At 42.6% G+C, this 22627-nt stretch overlaps 1 protein-coding gene across 2 annotated transcripts in view; it reads right to left on the bottom strand.

Annotated features, from left to right (window-relative positions):
* The window catches only part of ITGA8 (integrin subunit alpha 8), a 123790-nt gene that overhangs the window by 5272 nt on the left and 95891 nt on the right, over window positions 1-22627 (bottom strand). The window contains exons 28-29 of one of the 2 annotated variants that reach the window (XM_081881920.1): window positions 15042-15143; window positions 1963-2085 (exon numbers count right to left, since the gene is read on the bottom strand). In XM_081881920.1, coding sequence (XP_081738046.1) covers window positions 1963-2085; window positions 15042-15143 — 225 coding nt within the window. Of the gene's footprint in view, window positions 1-1962; window positions 2086-15041; window positions 15144-21529; window positions 22115-22627 lie in introns of those variants that run through there. The other variant, XM_081881921.1, reaches the window with a different exon arrangement.

Below are 22627 nucleotides of genomic sequence, written 5' to 3'. Positions count from 1 at the left end.
GAATATTTACATTTCACCTCATTACTGTTTGACACAATACTTGTCAACTTTGCTTCTAAAAAGTTCAGGGGACAGTCTAGCACACTTAACTCTACTGAATTATGGCCCATGTCTTCCATGAAATGATTTGCTTAGTGTCCTTGCACACGTACAAATAGTAAAAAATATATCTATTAAATTCATGCTAAACAGACATCACTCTGTAGTGCAAAAGGCATGTAGTGGGCTACATGACAGAAACTTGGGATTATGATCTTAGCAAGATAAAAGTCCTGTTTAGTTGCCAACCAATATATTTTAATATTCGTAGCATTCAATTAGCATGCACTCTTGCTCAAGAAATGCATTAGTAATAAAATGGGAAATGTGATTTTGAATCAATTACTAAGGTTTTCTTCTTCTTCTTGGGGATTTAAGTAACCATTTAAATGGCCTTGATTTAAATTACTGCACTTGATATATGGTGTTATCATAGTGTTAAAGTATGCCCAAACCAGATGGCTTTCTGGATTTTCTCACAGGATTGTTTTGGGGATAAAACAAGAAAGGGGAGAATTATGGGATCCTGCCTTGAGCTTGTTGTAGGAAAGGTGGGATATAAATGTAGCAAATAAAATGAATAAACATCCAAAGTTAATTTAGTTACACACAATTTTGGTATGTGGTATCTATGGTATTCTTAAAGATAAAATAACCAAGTCTGTGGAAGAGTAAGTCTTGCTAAGCAAGGACAAGTCCTGTTTCATGAAACGGTTAGAGTTCTTTGAGAGTGTCAACAAGTACATAGATAGAGGTGATCTGGTTGATTGACACAATGTATCTGGACTTTCAAAAATCTTTCAATAAGGTAGCTCCCCAAAGACTCCTGGAATAAGAGGCGAATCTTGACCCTATTGTGAATCAAGATCTGGTTAAGGAGCAGACAGCAGGAATAAATGGGCAGTTCTCTGAATGCAGAGATGTAGAAACCAGTGTCTACCATGAATCGGTACTGGGACCTGCACTTTTTAGCTAGACGATCTAGAGTTAGGAGTGAGCAGTGAGGTGGCAATGTTTGCTGATGATACTAAATGGTTCTAGGTTGTTTAAACAAAAAGAAATGACAAAGAGCTCCAAAAGGACCATTCACAGAGTGAATGGGCAGTAAAATGGCAAATGCGATTCAATGTAAACAAGTGTAAAGCGATGCTCCTGTAGGAGGCAGTGATGGATAGCTTCAAAAGAGGATGAGACAAATTCACGGAGGAAGAGGCTATCAGTGGGGGAAAGACGGAAGGAAAGAGGAAGATGAAATAACTGGGAAAACATTGGATGAGGATTCAGAACTCAGCGTGGTCAGTAATAGGCATGATATAGACCACCGTGGGAAATGGCACCCATCAAACTGGAATTAAAAACAACGTCTACACATCAGAGACATAGTTTTAAGTACTTTGAAGTCAATTGTTTCCAAGTCCCTGAAACAAAAGCTTGTAAACTGCTAGTGACTCAGTGATTGCAAGACTTTAGCGATGTAGTAAAAACATCAAACAGGGCCTACCAATATTAAAATAAAATCACTTGCAGCCTTAAAAAGATAACATTTCTTTTCCTCTGAAGGGGGTGCTCGATCATGTTTCAAAAGATAATTCCTTGAGGTGCTTTGGGAGAAACAAACCTAGAGATGCTTCATTGTAGCAGGCTGCCGAAATCTAAATTCCCCAGACAAAAGAAGATCATAGGTCTTGGGAATCACAGCCAATCTCTCACTGCTCACTTCTAACTAGCCTTCAATAATGCAAACAAGCCACCTCTTTTGAAAGGTCAGAAACACAAACATGTCAGGGATCCAAAATAAATAACACACCCATCTCGTATGTCCATGATTATTTTGCTCAGAAGATCACACATTCCACCCCCTCCCCACCTCCCCATTTTGTTTTGGTATCATCTTCTCTAGTTTAACACCAATACATTACATACCTTCCACAATGCTAAGGTCAACATAGCCAAAACCAGCAGTCCAAGGAGTATGGCTAATATTATAACCCACAGTGGGATTATAAAGGAAATGTTTGGAGTAGCCCAAATAACAGATGTTTTGGTCTGAAATGGAAGATGAGAAGGGGGAAAAAAGATGAAAGGGTAAATGAAGATGAGTTATAATACAACCTGAAAGTGATTATATATGCAGAATTAGAAACTAATGGTGTATTCGTAAGGCCGCTGTTTTAAAAACTCAGCATACAGTATCTGTCAGAACTTCACAAAACTTAAGTTCTTGCAGTTATAGTGAGTGGTATAGAACTAAGTTTTATATAACTAAGTAGGCCCAATGAAATTAATGGACATGAGTTAGCCACGCCTATTGATTTTAATAGGCCCACTTTGAGAAAAACCTATGCATTTAAAGTAGTATCATACCACTTTAAACAGTCATGGCTTCCCTCAAAGAATCCTTGGAACTGTAGTGTGTTAAGGCTCTTGAGAGTGGTTAGGAGACCTCGGTTCCCCTCACAAGCTTGCTGAAGGCATGAGGTTGGATAAGAGTAAACAACTCTGTGGGGTAGGTTGAGAGATGGTGACTTGTCCAAGCCCTCCCAGTAAGCTTTAATTGTTGCTAAGCAGCAGATCAAAGCTCAGCACTTTGACCACTACATCACACCGAGTCTCAGTTTGGTTTTACTGCCATGGCTTCACCTCCAAATTGTAGTTTGTGTGGGGAACAGGAGCCTCAACTTATCAAGGATTCTCAGCATCATTCTGCACTTAAGGTTCTATGCTTGTATCAACCTATGGCCATCCTGATGTTTTGATGGCCTGCATCTCCCATTATTCCTTGCCATTGGCCATGCTAGTTGAGACTGATGGAAGCTGGGAGTCCAACACCACCTGGAAGGGACCAGATTGGAGAGGCCTGGCTTGCCAAGTCACTTCTGAAGCAGACACAGGTAGAAATACAGGTACATGTATTTTGTACTTGGCTATCTACCTGAATGCTATATGTCAGCTGAACTCAGAAAACCACAAGACCTAGGTTTGCTACAGTTAAACAGGTTTAAATTTATATTATAGCTTAAACCAAATAAATCTGAGCCTCTATAGGCAATGGAGTAAGCAAGAATGAATGTCAACATTGCTATGATTTGTATTAGACATTGTGGTCTCTAGTCAGCTGACGCAGCTACATACCTTGGGCAATATGCCGCTGGACAAAACCCCTAAGACAAAAGCACTCAGTCTTCTCATTACAGGAATAACATGAGCTTTCCTCCTCCCACTTTGAAAAAGCATTTGCTGTCATTTTTAAAGACCGTCTAGTACACTTTGTAAAGTGGCAGGTAACAAGTCTTTTACAACACATCACATATAAAAATAACTTGAAGTTCAACAGAAATATAAAATGTATTAACACCATTCCCCTACATTCTGGCTTAGCCCTGACCACAAAAGCTGGACCAAATAAATAGATCTTACAAAGCTTTTGAAATATACTTAAGGTTTGGATTTACTGCGTCTCCAGAGGAAAATTATGTGCTTTCCAGCAAAGTCAAATTATATATATTTCTAATCTTGCACATTTTCCAACATTCTAAAGCTCTCTTTCAGTAGATGTATATATGAAATACCCAGTTTCCATCCATCTGAGGTTTATGGTTCTGCTGAATTCCGATGTTGCCCATTCAGATTAATGGTGTGTTAACTGGAATTTGAACACAGACTTCCTATTGTGTGTATACTATAGATGCAAGTGCCACTAGGGATTTTGAATGCATGCTTGCTATGCTGGCTTGTGGATCTTTCCTGCGTTCAGACTGGTGACCTACAATGGACTCCAGAGCACGTAGCTCTGACTATAGGTGAGGTCTGCAATGTCAGCAGTTTCTAAGCTGAGAAATCGCTTCCAAGTCAGTGTTACTCCTTGAGCTTTGTCCACTCTGTTTTCCTCATCTCCTGGCCTCCCCATTTGGAAAACAACCAACTCAACCTTTCTCTAAAGCAACCTGCATTTGCTCTTCATTAGTATGTGCCTTTCTGAATCAGCCACTTTCCCCCCATTGCCATACTGCAGCTTACCATATGGGGCAGTGGGTAGCAGTTCATGACAGTACTTAAAATCACATATCAACAATGATTCATGCCCAAACTCTCTACATTCTCTTGCTTTCAACAAAACAGTTCTCTGAGTTTTCCAGTACAAAAATAAATAAAGAATAAATCTATTCTTCAGTTGTGAATAGAGGATTGAACACACTGGGAATGAATGGAAAGGCGAATAGTAGAAATCAGTGCCAGGGATCATTTAAGAGGAGCAGGTGGCATCAAACATGGTGTTTTATGATCCAGTATGAGAAAGGGGACATCAGTTTACTATTTTGCTGAGAGCAGAATAATACTTGAGATCCACCACCCCATTACTCCTGATCAAAGACCTAGATATCGTAGGTTTAAATGCCAATACAGAGAGACAGATAACTGACAGCCATTTCAATTTGGGTCTGTTGCATTCTGATTACATAGAGACAAGAGCTTTTAAGTGTAGCCAGAAACTGAGATGTGCACATTGTAAATATTGAAAATAAAGCATCCCAACTTACTGGTCAAAGGTAGTAAGCATTTCAGAGAAAGTCAAATACCCAACCCCCAAGACATCTGAATCTAAAAGGGCTGACATATGTCTGGGATTTGTCTGTCGAAAATGGTGTCTGGGCAGAATTTTTGAGAAGCAGCTGAAATGCCCAGACGTACGTCAGCTCATATCATGGGGAATAAAGCTCAACTTTTCTGTCCAGATTTTCACTTTTTGAAATATGGCAACCCTAAAATATATGGTGCAATGTGAATTTCAATAGCTCACTTTTCTAGCTGCTTTTGAGCACTGAATATTAACTGCGGAGGCTTCCTAGGTCAGTAAGTTCAGTGGTTGTGGTAGAAGGGGCTCATTTTAATTAGCTAATAAATATTTTTCAATGACTTTCCTTGTGTTCCTCAATAATGCTCTCTAGCTGGCATGGAAACATAAGGGCAGGATGAGTGAGGGAAAAGGTCAATGGCTCTCATTTGCAGCAATCCTCTACACAGAACTCTCAGTCAAGGAGACAAATGAACTAGTGCGGAAGGTTGCAGGATGTGGACGCTACAGACATTACAACATCTGGGACCAACTTGGCCAGAGAACAGAAGCAAGGATTTTTCTCTCCTCCAGGACAGATCTCGCTCAGCAGATATTTATGATCTTTGTTACAGTGCCAGACATCTTAGTAGTGCTCTTAAGCATGTAACCATTCCCCATTTCTCAAGTGGCAAGCAGTTTCAAGGGAGGCCCTAGTGGGTTTAGTTCCCGTTGGATGAGAAAACAGTGGAGATGCAAGGATGAGGAACTGGGCCCACCTGGTGAGCTGAATCCTTATTTATCCCACCTCTTGTGGGTCAAGTGGGTGGGGCTGCTTACCCCACAGTTTTGCCTGAAGCCGTAGCAACCAGGTGCAGCAAATCTCTTCTCAGCCCAGACTTAGCTGTACTGATTCCCTCCCCCCCAATGTCATTTATATGCCAGGTGCAGGACAGGCAGACATGGCTTGGCCAAAATGGTCTGGCAGGCCAAATGAGGAAGCCTGGTGGGCCTCATTTGCAATAATATAATAATAATTTATTATTTATACCCCTGCCCATCTGGCTGGGTTTCCCCAGCCACTCTGAGTGGCTCCCAACAGATTAAAAACAGAATAAAACATGAAACATTAAAAACTTCCCTAAACAGGCCCCCCCTCCACTGACCTAAAAGGTCGTTGTCATGCTTGCTTTATTTACAAATACACAAGCAGAGCACAAACTGAGGTGAAGAGGCACCTTCTACAAGAGAGAATATAGTCACCATGCCTTGAAGCCATCAATAACTTTAGTTTCCATGACTTTATCCAATCCCCTTTTAAAACCACCTAGATTGGTGGCCATTACTACATATTGTGATAGTGGCTTCCATAGTTTTAACTCTGTGCTATATGAAGAACCCTTTGTCAGTCCTGAATCGTCTCACGATCGACTTCATTGGATAACCTCAGGTTCTAGTACAGTGGTGCCCCGCAAGACGAATGCCTCGCTAAACGAAAAACCCGCAAGACGAAAGGGTTTTCCGATTTTTTAGCGGCTTCGCAAGACGAATTTCCCTATGGGCTTGCTTCGCAAGACGAAAGCCCATAGGGAAATCTCCGGGACAGCGGGGAACCCTCTTCCCACCGCAAGCCCCGGGAACAGAGGAGAAGCTGCGTGCCTTCCCCTCTGTTCCCGGACCTGTCCTGAAGGCTTGCGGTGGGAGGTCCGGGAACAGAGGAGAAGGCGCACAGCTTCTCCTCTCTTCCCGGGGCTTGCGGTGGGAGGAGGGTTTTTCCTCCCCACCGCCAACATTCAGAAGGCTGTTCTGAAGGCTGGCGGTGGGAAGAAAAGCCCTTCTCCCACCTCCAGCCTTCAGAAGAGTTCCCCGCAGGGCTCCCCAAGCGGTGAATGTCTTCCCCGCGCGAGGGGCGCTCTGCTTAAGAGCGCCCCTCGTGCGGGGCAGCAGGCTGCTATTCGCAGCTTGGAGAGCCCTGCGGGGAAGTCCTGCAGGGCTCCCCAAGCTGCAGATGTCTGCCCCGCGCGAGGGGCGCTCTGCTTCAGAGCGTCCCTCGCACCGGGCAGCAGGCTGCTATTCGCAGCCTAGGCAGCCCTGCAGGAACTCTTCTGAAGGCTGGCGGCGGGAGAAGGGCTTTTCTTCCCACCGCCAGCCTTCAGAAGGCTGTTCTGAAGCCTGGCAGTGGGGAGAAAAGTCCTCCTCCCCCCCCCAGCCTTCAGAAGAGGTCCGGGGACAGACTGTCCCCGGACCTGGTCTGAAGGCGGTCTCCCTAGGAACGCATTAATTGATTTTCAATGCATTCCTATGGGAAACTGTGCTTCGCAAGACGAAAAACTCGCAAGACGAAAAAACTTGCGGAACCAATTAATTTCGTCTTGCGAGGCACCACTGTATTCTAAAAAGAGAGAGAGAGAGAGAGAGAGAGAGAGAGAGAGAGAGAAACCTTCTATCAACTTTCTCCAAACCATTCAGGGAAATATGGTTGGCTCCAGATTTTAAAGAAAGCTTTTTTTTTTTTTTCAAAGCCATCTGCTTTCACTGGCTGTTAACAGAAATGTTTTATTGTATATATTGCTGTCGAAGCTTTTGTTGGTGACACCATTGGGTTTATTTAAACTGATTGTTTTATTATAAACTTAATTGAATGTTTTCATTTTTTTGGAACTGATAAAAATGTATATTTGGTATTAAATGTAAGCCACCCTGGAAAGGCTATAGTTTAGAGATACAGTGGACGCTCGGGTTGCGAACGTGATCCGTGGCCGATGCATGTTCACAACCTGCAGAGTTTGCAACCTGTGTCTGCAATTTTACCTAATATACACATTTGTGCAAATAATTCCCCCCAATACAATGCTTTTTTGTACATTATTCTCACTTATACAGTATATGCATTTTTATGCACCCTTTACTGTAGTATATGCATCTTCATACGCGTTAAATGGCTGATGAACTGCATTGCAAAATTCAGAGAAGTGTAAATCTCAAAGGATGCCTGTGTTTTGGTTCATATATTGTTTTGGAAAATGTGAATCAGGAAGGTTTGGCTCTCAATGCAATTTGAACTGAATTTCTCCTGAGGGGATTAATGTTCATTTCATGGTTGCTGAATGTACCACCTAGAGTAGAATAATTATTTTTATTGTGATGGTCTGTGTGGCATTTCTACAGAATGTTGTGAGCCACAAGGCGTTTTATTGTTCTGAACCAGAGCTCCGCAAGGTGGGTTAGGCCGAGGCATGACATTGTGTCTAAGGCCACCCATGCAGTGATCTTTATGAATGAGAAAAGATTTTTGCACCTGGACTTCGCATGCGTGGCTCTCAAACCTTTTCTCTTACGTAACTTGGGGCTTCCTGGCCTTCATTATTTTCTGCAGTTTTCGGAACATGCACATGCTCAGGTTTTTCTCCACTACCTTGAAGACTGGGGATACTTTCTTAAAGGAGAGAGAGAAGCTGTTCTGATAAAATGACCCTATTTTGCATGAGAAAATCAGATTTCGTCTTGTAAGGCAAGATGCCAGCCAGGCATATTTGGGTTTAAAATATGTATTAAAGAAAGGGGCAATTGCAACAGTTGTCCTCCTTGCTGCTGACTTCTTTAGGCCAGCTAAAGGCATTTCTGTTCACTGTTTAGAAGAAGTGATAATGGGAACCATGTCAACATAGACACTATGGAGACGCTTGAAGCCTTCTGCTATGTATAATGTTTTAATGTTGGTTTTAGATTTTCATGCTGTATTTTATGAGGTGCTGCACTTTATGGACTGTATAAACCACCCTGGGGTCTGGTTAGATAAAGGGCAATTAGAAAATAACCTATACCAGCTAAAATATTTTGTACTTTGTCTAATAATCCTTGTCACAGGTAAACACAGGAAGTGAGGAGCCACGCCATATACCAGCAAAGTCACTGACCTGTGCACATTGCATGGAGTATGGCAGTAGAAACATAGGAAGCTGCCTTATCACAGAATCAAAGAATTGTAGAGTTGGAAAGGATCCCAAGGGTAATCTAGTCCAACCCCCTGCAATGCAGGAATCTCAACTAAAGCATCCATGGCAAATGGCCATCCAACCTCTGCTTAAAAACCTTGAATGAAGGAGACTCTACAACCTCTCAAAGGAATCTGTTCCACTGTTGAACAGCTGTTATTGTCAGCAAATTCTTCCTGATATTTAGTTGGAATCTCATTTCTTGTAGCTTGTGACAGCCCTTGAGTTATTTGAAAATGCCTATCTTTTCCAGGCTAAACAAACCCAGCTCCTTCAACCGTTCCTCATAAGGCTGGTTTCCAGACTCTTGATCATCTTGGTTGCCCTCCTCTTGTGGTGTCCAGAACTGGACACCGTATTCCAGATGTGTCTGACCAAGGCAGAATAGAGCAGTACTATTACTTCCCTTGATCGGGACACTATACTTCCGTTGATGCAGCCTAGAATAGCATTAGGGTTTTTTTTTGCTGCTGCATCACACTGTTGACTCATGTTAAGTTTTTGGTCCACTAAGACCCCTAGATCCTTTTCACATGGCCATCCAGGTGTCCCCCATCTTATATTGGTGCAGCTGGTTCTTCCTGCTTAAGTGCAGAACCTTATACTGATGTCCTTAAACCGAGTCAGACCATTGGTCACTCTAGTCGAGTCCTGTCAACACTGACCTGCAGAGTCTCCCTAGGGTTTAAGACAGGAATCTTTCCCAGCCCTACCTACAGAAACTGGTGAGTGAACCTGGGATCGCCTGAATGCCAAGCATTTACTCTAGCACTGATCTATGGTCTTTCCCCACCTCTATTGAAAGTGGTGTCGTACACCAATCTGGAGAAATGTGTTCAAACCCCCTTTCACTTAGCACAGAGATATGCCTTTATGATTGGAAAACTACTGGCATTTGTAGAAAGATGGTTGCATCGAACTACAGGCAAAGAGACAGAAGCGTCTGCCAACTGGACCACCCGCTATTCCCAAAGAGCATTATATTTATGACTTCATGTAGGTGTTCATTCTTCAACTTGGATGGCTCCACTATTTTCTCATGTGGTTTTAGGTTTAAGACAAGGCTGTGAGCCTAATGCCAGTTCAGAAGTGCTTTATCTCTTTTAACAACTTTTTTATTGTGGAGGGTGGGAGGCAATGGAAAGGACAGAGAAACTCTGAGAGATAGGAATGAAGTTGCTCAACTGATATTCCTTTGCCCATCCTTTTATCCAAGGTGGTCAGTGATGCAGCTGTGGAGATTTTAATGCACATCATATGGTGTTTCTGGCAGAGCCCTTGTGACACAGACTGCCTACCTCACATGGCCAAAGAGCTCCTTATGCTTAGAAGAACATTCCTCTATCGATGTAAGAAGGGTTATTCTGGAGAGGGCACATGCTTTCCACAATATCAGTTGCATGGGAGCTAGAAGCTGCTTTGAAATGGGTCAGACTATTGTCCAGCTCATCTAATATTGCCTACTCTGAACTGGTGGTGAAGGTGTCAATAGTAGATAGCTCAATGAAGACGTCAACCCAATGTGCGGACGGCTGTGAAAAAGGCAGATTCCATGTTAAGGATCGGTAGGAAAGGAATCGGAAACAAAACTGCCAATATCATAATGCCTTTAGGTAAATCTGTGGTGCAACCACACTTGGAAGACTGTGTATATATATTTCTGGTTGCAACCACACTGCTCCAGGAGATGCATAGATGAAGGCTAGTTTTAACAGCATTACAGTAGTACCTCTGGATGTGAACAGGATCCGTTCCGGAGCCCCGTTGGCATCCTGAAGCGAACACAACCCGAGTCTGCATGTCTGCGCGTTGTGATTCACCGCTACCGTGCATGCGCGTGATGTCATTTTGAGCGTCTGCGCATGCGCGAGCGGCAAAACCTGGAAGTAACACGCTCTTCAACTACTTCAACCCGAGGTATGACTGTACTTTTAGCAGCCTTCTGTCGCTTCCTGCAGGGGCTAAGCCAGGCACCCCCAAACTCAGCCCCCCAGCTGTTTTGGGACTACAACTCCCATCATCCCTGACCACTGGTCCTGTTATCTAGGGATGATGGGAGTTGTAGTCCCAAAACAGCTGGAAGGCTGAGTTTGGGGATGCCTGGGCTAAGTGCTATGCAGCACAAACATATATATATATATACAGATAGCCATTGTAGAACAAACTTTGCAGATTCAATACACTTCTCAAATCCTCACCGATTATCATTTTTGGTAAATGGCATCTGAATGGCCAAACTCTGACTTATCTATCACAGAGTAACAGTAGCTTTAGGCTTACAGTAAATGAGGTATTCTTGTAGTGCGATTGGTGCTTGTGTGTATAATAGCCCCTTTCTCTGATCTTCAATCATTTCTGCTTAGAGGGGTTGAAAGATAACAAATTACTCTTTCATTGTTCTGCATATTCCTCTCAGGCAAACATTTGCCATTTTTTGAAAAAGGGCCCAAAGTAGTAGACAAAAGCTCCCCTGAGTTTAGACTCAGAATTAATATTGACGTGTGTTTGCATATTATAACTCCCTTGTATAAGTATACTTTGCAGGGAGAGCAAGCATGTTTAAAAGAAATTTGCCTGAACACTGATTCTGTAGAAGCATCCCATCAGAGAGAGGGTAGAATTTAACTTATACTTAGAGAAGACCTATTGAAATGAATGGATTTAACTTAGTTGTGTTCATTCATTTCAACGAGTCTGTTCTGAGGTAGGCCTGGTACTGAATTCTACCCAGAGGATTTAAACCTGGCTAGGGTTCAAGTGTTCACACACTATGCCAATAGCACACCAGGAGATACCAGTTACATGATTCAAGTACATTTCTCCCCCTTTCTCCACTGTCTAAGAATTTGTTCAAGATAACATACGAAGGGCACAATCCATAGAAAGTTAACTGCGTTTTTAAAATCCTACTAAAAATCAGAGGAAATGAATTATCTTACTTTGGACTTTACTTTCGGTTGACTATGATGATAGTATTTCAAGATCATCCTTCATCTTCTTCCCTAAATGGCAATTACTTAAATCTAGTCTGATTATATTGAAAACTCTGCTTTGTACGCAGGAGGTCCTAAGTTCAATCTCTAGCATCTTCAGGTAGGGCTAGGAAAGACTTCCTACCTGAAACCCCAGAGAATCTCTGCCAGTCAGTGTGGGCAATACTGAGCTTGATGGACCACTGGTCTGACTCAGTCTGAAGCAGCTCTCTATGTTCTTTTGTACCAGGCACTAGGGAACAACAGTGGTAGAGGGCTATGGCCCTGATTTCCTGTTTGGGTTTTTCTATAGACCATTGGTGGCGAACCTTGTCCCTCCAGAGTCCATGTCCAATGGTCAGGGATGATGGGAGATGCAGTTCAATGCCTGGAGGGCCAGAGGTTCCCTATCACTGTCACAGACAAGGGGCTGGCCACTAAGGGGAATAGGATGCAGGACTAGATTGGTCTGACAAAGCAGGTCTCTTCTGGCACATAACCATGTGTAATCCATAATGCATGCAATGAACACATTCATGCATGAGACAGAAACATGCAGAGATATGACAGCTAACTGAACTTCCAAGTCCACAGACAATATACCTTGGAATACCTTCCTGGAGACTACAGGGGAGGGAAATTGCCTTCCTGCCCTGTTTAGGAGCTTCCCAGAAACATCTGGAGGACCAGTGTTGGGGGGGAAATGTTGGACAAGTTGGGCCTCTGGTATGATTTAGGAAGAATCTTATTACACTTTTATCCTGGGACAACAGGCCCTGAATTAATTAATGTTAGCTTCTGATTTTATGTCGCAAGGGGTGGTCTAGGTTGAAGTGAGTTGAAAGGGAGTCAACAACCCCTGACAAGATCAGGAGTTCTTGGCTCCTGACTCATTTTCATTCATCAAGGGGTCATACAAACAATAGCAGGGCTGTTTTCTCTACAGCATAGAATTTTTCTGCAGATAAGTGGTGCCTTGTGAATGACACAAGATAGCAAGGTTGGTTGACGGAAACACTGGAGCTTCTTGTTCATGTATTTCAGGATAACAACCTTGTCATGACCATCACCAATACTCCATACACCAAAACAATAAGCACAGCGTAAGTAGCAAATAAATAAATAAATAAATAAATAATAAGCAAGTATATATGGTCATCATTCTGGAGGATGATAATGTTGAAGCTTTAATGAATTTCCAAAGTCAAGGCAAGTTCTTAACCATGATTCTGTAAGCACGTTATAAGTAGCAAAACTTCAAACAAATATAATGATGATTATCAATCTGAATGACAATAATGTTGAAGCTTTAATGAATTGCCAAATTCAAGGCAGTTTCTGAACCTTGATTCTGTAAAAACAGTGTAAGTAGCAAAACTTCACATGGATAGGATCATCATTCTGAATGATAACGTTGAAGTGTTAATGAATTTCCAAATTTTGTACTTACTTCGACTCTTGGCGTTCCAAATAACTCCTTCTAGACAAACACTGAATCCAGGACTGACTGACTTCAGGGGGGAAAGTATTGCTAAGAGAAACTTCAAAAGAACTTCTACCTACAGCACATCAAGCTGCATGGTTGGCAAACCTCCACTGCCAATGGCCAGATTTAGGAGGACATAAAAGCACTATCATTTTTCAAGAGTTTACAGTTGCTGTTTTGGGCATCTGGCAGTAAATCACCTCAGTGGAATAATATGCTTCATTCTCAAGTAGTACTGTAAAAATGCTTATCTGATTATTCAGTATATCATCAGAGACCTGTTGAGAACAGCAGGCGATCACCTGTGGCAGAGCGCAATTGGAACAGCTGGGAGACAGTACATAGCAGCCATTTTGAGTAACATGTGTTTCTGCTACAAAACACATGCAAGGTGGGTGGGTGCGGGGAAGCAGAAAGAGCTGGGATTTATCTTTGATTGTGGTATCTTTGAACCTCTTTGGATGAGCAATGAATATTAAGGATCAAAACGTTCTCCTTTTGAGCCTAAAGGTAAATCATCCCAGTACAGTAGGCATCAAAGAGAGAAGCCAGTCATGAGCTAGTCAAAAATTCCTGTCTATTGGCTGAACTCCTCCCCATCTGCATATACTTTTCTCATTATGGTGCTAGTCCTGCTGTATGGGGGAAACCACTCTTGTTCAGTGTGCACAATCACTTTTATTTCTTCTTAATCCTTTTTCTTTTCTTATATAAAAAAAGACTTATACAGTAATATTTTTCTGTAACTGCTTAATAACTGAAAGAAAATGAAAATACCCTGAATATTTCACATAGATCTAATTCATATATGTTTATTATATGAATATATATAAAATATAGGGACGTGGGTGGCGCTGTGGGTTAAACCACAGAGCCTAGGACTTGCCAATCAGAAGGTCAGCAGTTCGAATCCCCGCGACGGGGTGAGCTCCTGTTGTTCGGTCCCTGCTCCTGCCAACCTAGCAGTTTGAGAGCATGTTTCCGTGCACTGCTCTGGTTCGCCAGAAGCGGCTTAGTCATGCTGGCCACATGACCCGGAAGCTGTACGCCAGCTCCCTCAGCCAGTAAAGCGAGATGAGTGCCGCAACCCCAGAGTCGATCACGACTGGATCTAATGGTCAGGAGTCCCTTTACCTTTATATGAAATATATATATATGAAATATATATTACAGTATATGAAATATGTTTATTTGTGTGCGGTGCAAGAACTATATCAGAGTCCTGCGTCTTATATAGAAAGCACAAGAGAGCCCATGAGGAAACAACAATATAAAGTTAGCAGGTTGGGAGGCATGAAACTAGGAAGAGCTGAGGTTGGCTTGCTGCACCCCCCCCCCGGCTGATTCCTTCTCCAATCAGAAACAGGTAATGAGTCCTCTACCTCATTATAACTGAGTAAAGATGGGTCAAACCATATTTAGCATGAACACATAAATGAACAAGCACAAATCTGTCATTCTGGAGTAATCTTACCATTTCCAAAAGGCCTAATCTTTTGGTAAATGGCAGCAGACAGCCACAGTTGTTTGGCCTCCCTGCTGTAGGGCTGGCGGATCTGTGCCCCTTCACTTTCTGTTGGACTGCAGCTCCCATCAGGCCCAGCCACCATGGCCAATGGTCGGGGATGGTGGGAGTTGCAGTCCAGCAACATCTGGAGGGCTGCAGGTTCGCCATCCTTGCCCTAGCCCTACAGACAATCGCCGCAGGTTCCCATTCTCTAACTGCATGGACTGAGTTCTGTCTAAATTAACCCATTCCCCCTTCTGAGCATCATCATTTCAGAAACTCAGCTGCATAGCAAACGTTACAGTTTATTTTAAACTCTCTCACACAAATAACCTTTAAATAGTTCTCAAAGGATGGACCTGTACAAGAAACACAGGAAGGACTTATCTTGGATTTCCCATCTATAAATATTTCATACAGCAGCAACCAGGATGACCAAACAATGCACGTGTTTTGCATCAGTGTGTTATTTGTTTTCTGTGCTACTCACTGCTATGCTTCCTTCAGGGAGTTTTGTTGGCTGAACTTTGTACGGCATCTTCTTCACTTCGAATGACACATTGACGGAAAGAGAGTAGTGGTCATTTCTCCTCTGGAACAAAAAAAAGAAATACAGACAGAGGTTTTCAAATAATGTTTTGATTAGTCTGAGTTATCAGTTTGATCTCCCTTCTCATGTTGTGGAAATAGTATATACACGTGCTATACCATGTTCCCCATAATAGCTGCATTTGCACAAATTGTGGCTTCATAACAAGCTAGGCTATGCACAAGTTCCATGTAAATCATGGCTTATCTCTAGGCTTGTTTGGAAGTCGTTAACAAGAGTTCCCTGGTGTCCACAGAGTAGGAATCTATGGTTCACAGTGGCTTCCTGGTTTATTTCCTCACTTGAACTAATGTTTGCCTTATGAATCCTGGCTTGTTTGGATACCACTAACCATAGTTCTAAATTAGCACCTAACAAAAAGCTATGGTTAACTGCAGCTTCCTAGTTTGTTTTTCTGCCTTGTGCAAAGGGACGTAGAAGAGAGGAAATGTATGCCAGGATGATTAATTCAGGATTTGATCATGCAAACCAAGTCTATAGCCATCTTTCTTTCGATCAACATACATAGTGTACATCAGCCTTTGCCAGCCTGGAGCCCTCCAGATGTTGCTAGACTCCAACCTCCATCAGCCCCACATGGCCAATGGTCAAGGTTGATGGGAGTTGTAGTCCAACTACATCTGGAGGGCCAGTTTCCTCAGCCCTGTTCTAAAGCTTCCAATGTTTCTTGAAACAAGATTCTTTTCAGGGATATACTGTATGATATATTTCCCAATTTCATTCAGAAACTGAAATGAACATTTTGGTTATTTATTTAATTTATTTCCCACCCTTCCTCCTGAGCATCCAGGTAAATCCTTATGGCTCATCCACCTGTGATGGAGATCCTGCAGTCCTTCAAATATTGTTGTACTACAACTCTCACAAACCCTGACCATTGGACATGCTGGTTGGGTCTGATGGGAGTCGAGCCCAGGAATAGCTGGACAGTAGCACATATCCCATCCCTCCTATACACACTTTCCTTGGAGTAAATTCCACTGAACTCAGTGCAGCTCTTTTCTGCTCAGACGTGTATAGGATTGGACTGCAAGGGTTTCATTCTCAAAAGCTGCTCCATAGTTTGGCACCAGCAGCTCACAGACTTGTCGAGTGGCCGAGGAATGAATTGGCACAGCATCTGAATTATCCTAACAATATGATCCAAACACAGTTTTTGGCTGAATCCACATGGAAATCTCGCTTTCATGACAATTAGAATCAGAACAGGCTCATGATGAAGTTTACTTGGTAACTTTAAAAGGGCGTGGGAGAAGAAGAGACCTCGGTTTCTATTCTTCTGAAAGTACAGTGGTACCTCTGGTTAAGAACTTAATTCGTTCTGGAGGTCCGTTCTTAACATGAAACTGTTCTTAACCTGAGGTACCACTTTAGCTAATGGGGCCTCCCGCTGCCACCATGCGATTTCTGTTCTCATCCTGAAGCAAAGTTCTTAACCTGAGGTACTATTTCAGGTTTAGCGGAGTCTGTAATGTGATGTATTTGTAACCTGAAGCATTTGTAACCCTAATTACCACTGTATAAAAAGGTAAAGGGACCCCTGACCATTAGGTCCAGTCGTGGCCGACTCTGGGGTTGCAGCGCTCATCTTGCTTTATTGGCCCAGGGAGCCAGTGTACAGCTTCTGGGTCATGTGGCCAGCATGACTAAGCCGCTTCTGGCGAACCAGAGCAGCGCACCGAAATGCTGTTTACCTTCCCGCCGGAGTGGTACCTATTTATCTACTGGCACTTTGACGTGCTTTCAAACTGCTAGGTTGGCAGGAGCAGGGACCGAGCAACGGGAGCTCACCCCGTTGCAGGGATTCGAACCGCCGACCTTCTGATCGGCAAGTCCTAGGCTCTGTGGTTTAACTCACAGCGTCACCCACGTCCCGTTACCACTGTATACTTCTGATCAAAAACAAATACAATACTCCCTACTTTTGGATGCATTTTGGACGATGGGAACATAATTCAGAACACACAGCATTTCCTGTTTTGTTATCATTTCATATCTTGGTTTCATCTTTGGCAAAACTCCAGTTCAGAGACTTCATTGCCCACCTTACATCCCACACCTGGGAATCTCTCCTTTGTTTCGAAAAAGGATCTCCCTTCTCTGCTCCACAACCAACAGATTCAGGGGCTCGTTGTGTTATAACATTTTCAGTGAGGCCAGCATTCTCATCTCACCAGTGCAAAGTGTTTATATTCTTTGGAATTTCCGGCAGCATAAGCTTGCTCACCCCCACCCCATTATGTTAGGGCTACTTTCTGCCATTGCAGCTGCTGTTCAGAGCAGGCCTCCTTAAGTTATGTTATCTCTCATCAGCGAAGAGGATTTATGAGTACACTAATCCCTGACCTTTGCACTGGAAGGCGGGCCTTACACAAACCACACTCTCATTTGAAGGGGCATGTGCTTTTGAGAAATGTGTCATTGTTCCCCAAAGCTGAGAGCTAATTCTTTCATTTTAGTAACAAGAAGCCAGCTAAGCAACTTTCACTGAATTAAGTGTCGGCAACATCGGTGGTTTCCAAACATTTTGGGGCCAAAGAAATAACAAAGGGAAGCTGTCTAGACCTGGGGAAGGACAGGGTGATCTAGGAGGGGTGGCTGTGAAATACTCTGCTTCAGTGTAGTATCGTCTCCCATCCATATGACAGTATCTGTCAGGAATGGACCGTAAGCAATGCTGAGCCAAAACTGTCTTCTACATTGTTTTCCCTTTCGCAATTGTCACAAGGCCAAATTTCAGCTGCCTAGGTGGTGTGGCAATGAATATCCCAGAGAGAGCTACAAAGGTGCAGTTTTTATTTTTATTTTTTTCTAGGAATCAGTATATTTGGGGTTATGTATGTACCAAATTTCCAGGCTTTCTGATGGTTTGTCAGGAAGCAAAGAGCAATTTTGATAATCCCACCAGACCACAGTGTTTTTACAAATATAATGTCAGTATTGTAACTTATAAATCAGAGACCATCCTGTGATTCCCAGGTTTGGTCCATTCTGTAACCACGAGGTTTCAACCTAAAACAACAGTTCCCATTCCAATACATGACCTCCTACAATGTTTTTGTATATCTCTTTCTTAAATCTTTCCCATTCTCTGTTGTTTACAGCTACTGAATCCCCAGATGATCTCAAACATGTTTAATATGATTCCCCAAGTGTATGACCATAACATTTTTGCGCTGTTCAGTCTCATTCCATTTCTATTACTTGGGTTCAGGAGGTCATCCCATTTGCCCTGTATAATTTCTTGACCTCCATCTGTAGTAATAATACTGCCTCCCTATTTAGGGTTATCAGCAAATGTCATCAATGTACTCCTACTTCCCTTGTACTTCCATTCCCAAAAATAAAATGGGTCTCACACACTTGTCCTTAAGGAGCTCTATTAATTACTTGCCTTCAACTTAAAAGTCTACTTTTTGGGCAAAAAGGATAGGGTATCCCCCCCCCCCTTTAACAACCCCCTAATCATTTTATACACAAGTTTTCCATTCTGATTGGTTACCCTCTATATACCATTGCATAAACAACTATTTACAACTTTTAGAAGACATCTGAAGGCAGCCCTGTATTGGGAAGTTTTGACGTTTTATCATGTTTTTATATTTTGCTGGAAGCCACACAGAGTGGCTGGGGAATATTATTATTATTAACTAAAATATAAATTTATTAGTTCTGCTGTATTTCCTTTGGGGAGCAATTTGGTTAAAACTCTTAAAACAGAAATTTTATTTGACCAAGAATTAGCTATTTGAAGAATGAAGAAAGGCTGCTTAATGAATGTATATGAATATGGCAGTCTTCGAAGAGTCTAGTGCAGCATTAAAATCTTGGCTATAAGATCCTATAAAGATTCTGCCTTTCCACTTTTTCCAAATTCTGCAGTGTGTTCATTCCAAAGCTTACATTAAGCAATTCAGCACCCCCAACCCCAGGGAGCGTTATATGCTCATCTGCTCACTTCCAAACAAGCTACTAAACATACAGCACTGCATGCAATTTATAGAGAGATTTTGAACGAAGAGCATATCCTGTCTTCCTCATTAATTTGACATTATCAGACCATGAAGTGATACCCCACAGTGTCTAACTGATGGATGAGCAGTTAAGGGAATTAGCCATTTCCAAAGACCCTCTACAGTACATACGTCAACTTAAAAAATAAAAACTTTTTTCACTGCAGTGTATGTTCTCTTTCGATGATGAGACTGCATTACTAGCAGCAACTCCACCACATGGTATTTCCTGGGGATTAACATCTGCCAGGACTTTTCTTTTTTTAAAGTTGAACTGTGCCTTGGGCCACTGCATCCTCTCAGTTGCTTCTTAAGCTGCAAGACGTACTCTGGAATTCAATTTCGATCACTGAAATCTGGAATCTGAAAGTGGAGGGGGGTATGGTACAATGTCTCATTTCAATATCCAGTTTCAGACCCTCCAAGTGTCCCTATTTTCCAGGGATAGTCCTGGATTTACAGAAGCTGTCTTGGTTTCTGATTTGATCCCAGAATGTCCCGCTTTTCCTTAGGATGCCTTATTTTCATCAGAGAAATATTATTGGAGGGTATGGAGTTATGCGACCTCCAAGCCAGGGAGATAAGTAACTATACAACCTTTAGAACAGTGTTTCCCAACCTTGTGCCTCCAGCTGTTTTTGGACTACAATTCCCATCATCCCTTGTCACTGGTCTTGCTAGTCAGGGATGATGGGAGTTGTAGTTCAAAAACAGCTGGAGGCACAAGGTTGGGAAACACTGCTTTAGAAGACATCTGAAGGCAGCCCTGTATAGGGAAGTTCTTTAATGTTTTTATATATGTTGGAAGTCCTCCCATCTGCTTCCCAAAGCTGGGCGAGTGCTAACTAGGCTTTGGGAAGAAGGAAGGAGGAATCTAGGACCTTGTCAGAGCCCTCAAGCCTCCTTCCTGAGGTGCATACAGTGGTACCTCTGGTTAAGAACTTAATTCATTCCAGAGGTCCGTTCTTAACCTGAAACTGTTCTTAACCTGAGGTACCACTTTAGCTAATGGGGCCTCCCGCTACCGCTGCACCGCCGCCGAGCGATTTATGTTCTCATCTGAGGTAAAGTTCTTTACCCAAGGTACCACTTCCGGGTTAGCAGAGTCTGTAACCTGAAGCATTTGTAACCCGAGGTACCACTGTACTAGACTTTGGGAAGGAGGCAGCAAGGTGCCCTCTTGGCTCGGTGCCCTGTGAGGGGGGAGAAACTGGTTGTGATGCCCTAAATCTACCTTGGTCTGCGTGTATTCAGCTGAATGCAAGCAGATGCCTCATTGCAGATGTTTGCACTAAATGCAATTGAGTAGGCAGGACCTAGTATCATAGAATAAAAGAATCATAGAGGTGGAATAGGCAGCTGTTCCTTACAGGAATCAAACCTGCAACCTTGGCGTTAATCAGCATTATGCTGTAACCAACCCACCTGTAGCATAAACTGTGTTGAAGCAGGGGCAGTTGCCCTTACCCATGTATTAATGGGTAGCATGTTGCTAGAACAAATATAAAATGTGTTTCTTCCCACCCTCTTCAGCACCGTGATCACAGTTCTGTTCCAGTGGTTCAGCGATCTAGAGAGCTTCATGGTCTCCGCTTACAGTTGCACTCGTATCTTTATCACTCTCAGGAGGACCAACACCCTAACCTAGGTATGTTCAAACATATACCTTCTATTGAGGTGTTGAAAATTTTGACCCTTAGAGTTCTGGCAAATGAAAAACACATGGGTTCCTGGATTCAAAAGAGTTAAGCACTTCCAACGCACGCTGAGAACAGTAACTGCCTGCATACTGGCCAGACTCATGCAGAGGTAATTTGGAAAGCACATCAACCTCCTGGCCCACCTAGGTAGTGAAAAACAATTTAACGAGTTCTTGGTAGGCATGTTGATGGATGATGGTGCCTGCTTTGGTCCCAATGAGGCACAACAGCAGAAGTCAATAACCCACTCGAACAGATACAGGGGTGGAGGCCATGCAAGGCATATAAGGACAAAAGAGAGAGAGAAAGCAAGAGAAACATGCATCTGGCTTGCAGGTGGGAATGTTGAAAGAGGAGGAAGAAAAGACGTTATTTTAGCCAGTTGGAACAGTTGACTGCATCAAGTAGGGTTCCTATTTTCCTCTCAAGAGGATCTGAATGATGTTCCAACCTTTGAAACTATATTGGCTCCTACACCAGAAGAGCCAGCCCCAGAGAACTTCATCTTGCTGAGTTATGTTTGAGGGAAAGCCGTCCCTTTCAGGAGGGAATACAAGTTACTTGGAATTGCAAGTGGAGAGAGTGCTATTGTCCTTGGATCCTGCTTCCAAGAGGCTTCTGGTTTGGCCACAGTGAGAACAGGAAGGTGCACTAGATCCCTTGGCCTGATCCAGCAACACCATCAACCTTCTTATAAGGGACAAAAATCCATGTTCCTTAATTGAGGCCTTGTGGTAGTTCTGAACTTTGCTCCCCAAACTGAAGCACACTGTTAAACAACATTTTCTGGTCATGTTATTGTAATAATGTTAGTCCTGCTTCACTGAAAAGAGGGAGAGGTTACACCTCATTTCCTCTGATGTCTGGCATATTTAGGTGGAGGAAAGTGAGAAATGTGCTGTTGCCATTTAAACACACACTTTGGGAATTCATTAGCACTCCTTCCCAGCTTGAGATCTAACTAGTAGGAACCAAGAAAATGACCCTGAACAAATGCCATGTAATATAAGCAATACTTCACTCCAAGATTATTATTTCAAAAATTGCATTGTGAGAGATCATTGCACACAAATGTTGTTTGTAAAAGGTAGAACAGCGTCAAACAAGTTAGGGACAAACTACACCAATGATTTATGTTCAGAAAAGCAGTTTCTGGAGCTGCTCTTTTGAATGTTGAAGGAGTTGCCTTATCATGTCCTTCTCCATATCTTCTCAACTCCAAATCTCCCTGAAAGAAGCTCTGAAATGTAGGGGGTGGTTCAAATTTTAAATATCCCTCCTCCTGCTGCTTCCCTATTCAAAATCACAGCTTCCTCAAGTTGCTGTTCAGGGCATCGACCCATATGTTTGCATGCAAAGTACAGTTTGCCTCTTTGACTAGAGTTTATTTTATAAACACATCAGATATGTCATAAATTACATAAATGGAAAGCTAATAGAAGTCATAGTGGAAACACGATGTAGTCTTTCCAAATAAGGCTATTTCTTTTTTTGTATGAATTAGGCAATTGATGATTTGCTGGTTCAGCAAGGCTGACTACAAAATTTAACATATGTTCTTGTTTGCATTCAAGCTTTGAAGGAAAGCCAGAAACTATCCTCTCCTTTCTTGGCTCTGATTCAACTGCCTTCATTATCTTTGTTGGCTCATTGGGAGACCCTGGGCTGCTTGTTTACCCAAACATGTTTAATCATCTCGCTTCATATTACTGCAGTTTGTGATAACATTTTAGGCTTTAAGGCGGCAGACTAC

This window comes from Podarcis erhardii (genome assembly GCF_964252035.2).
Source record: "Podarcis erhardii genome assembly, chromosome: 12".
NCBI lineage: Eukaryota > Metazoa > Chordata > Lepidosauria > Squamata > Lacertidae > Podarcis > Podarcis erhardii.
This window is presented reverse-complemented; position numbering and strand designations above follow the sequence as displayed.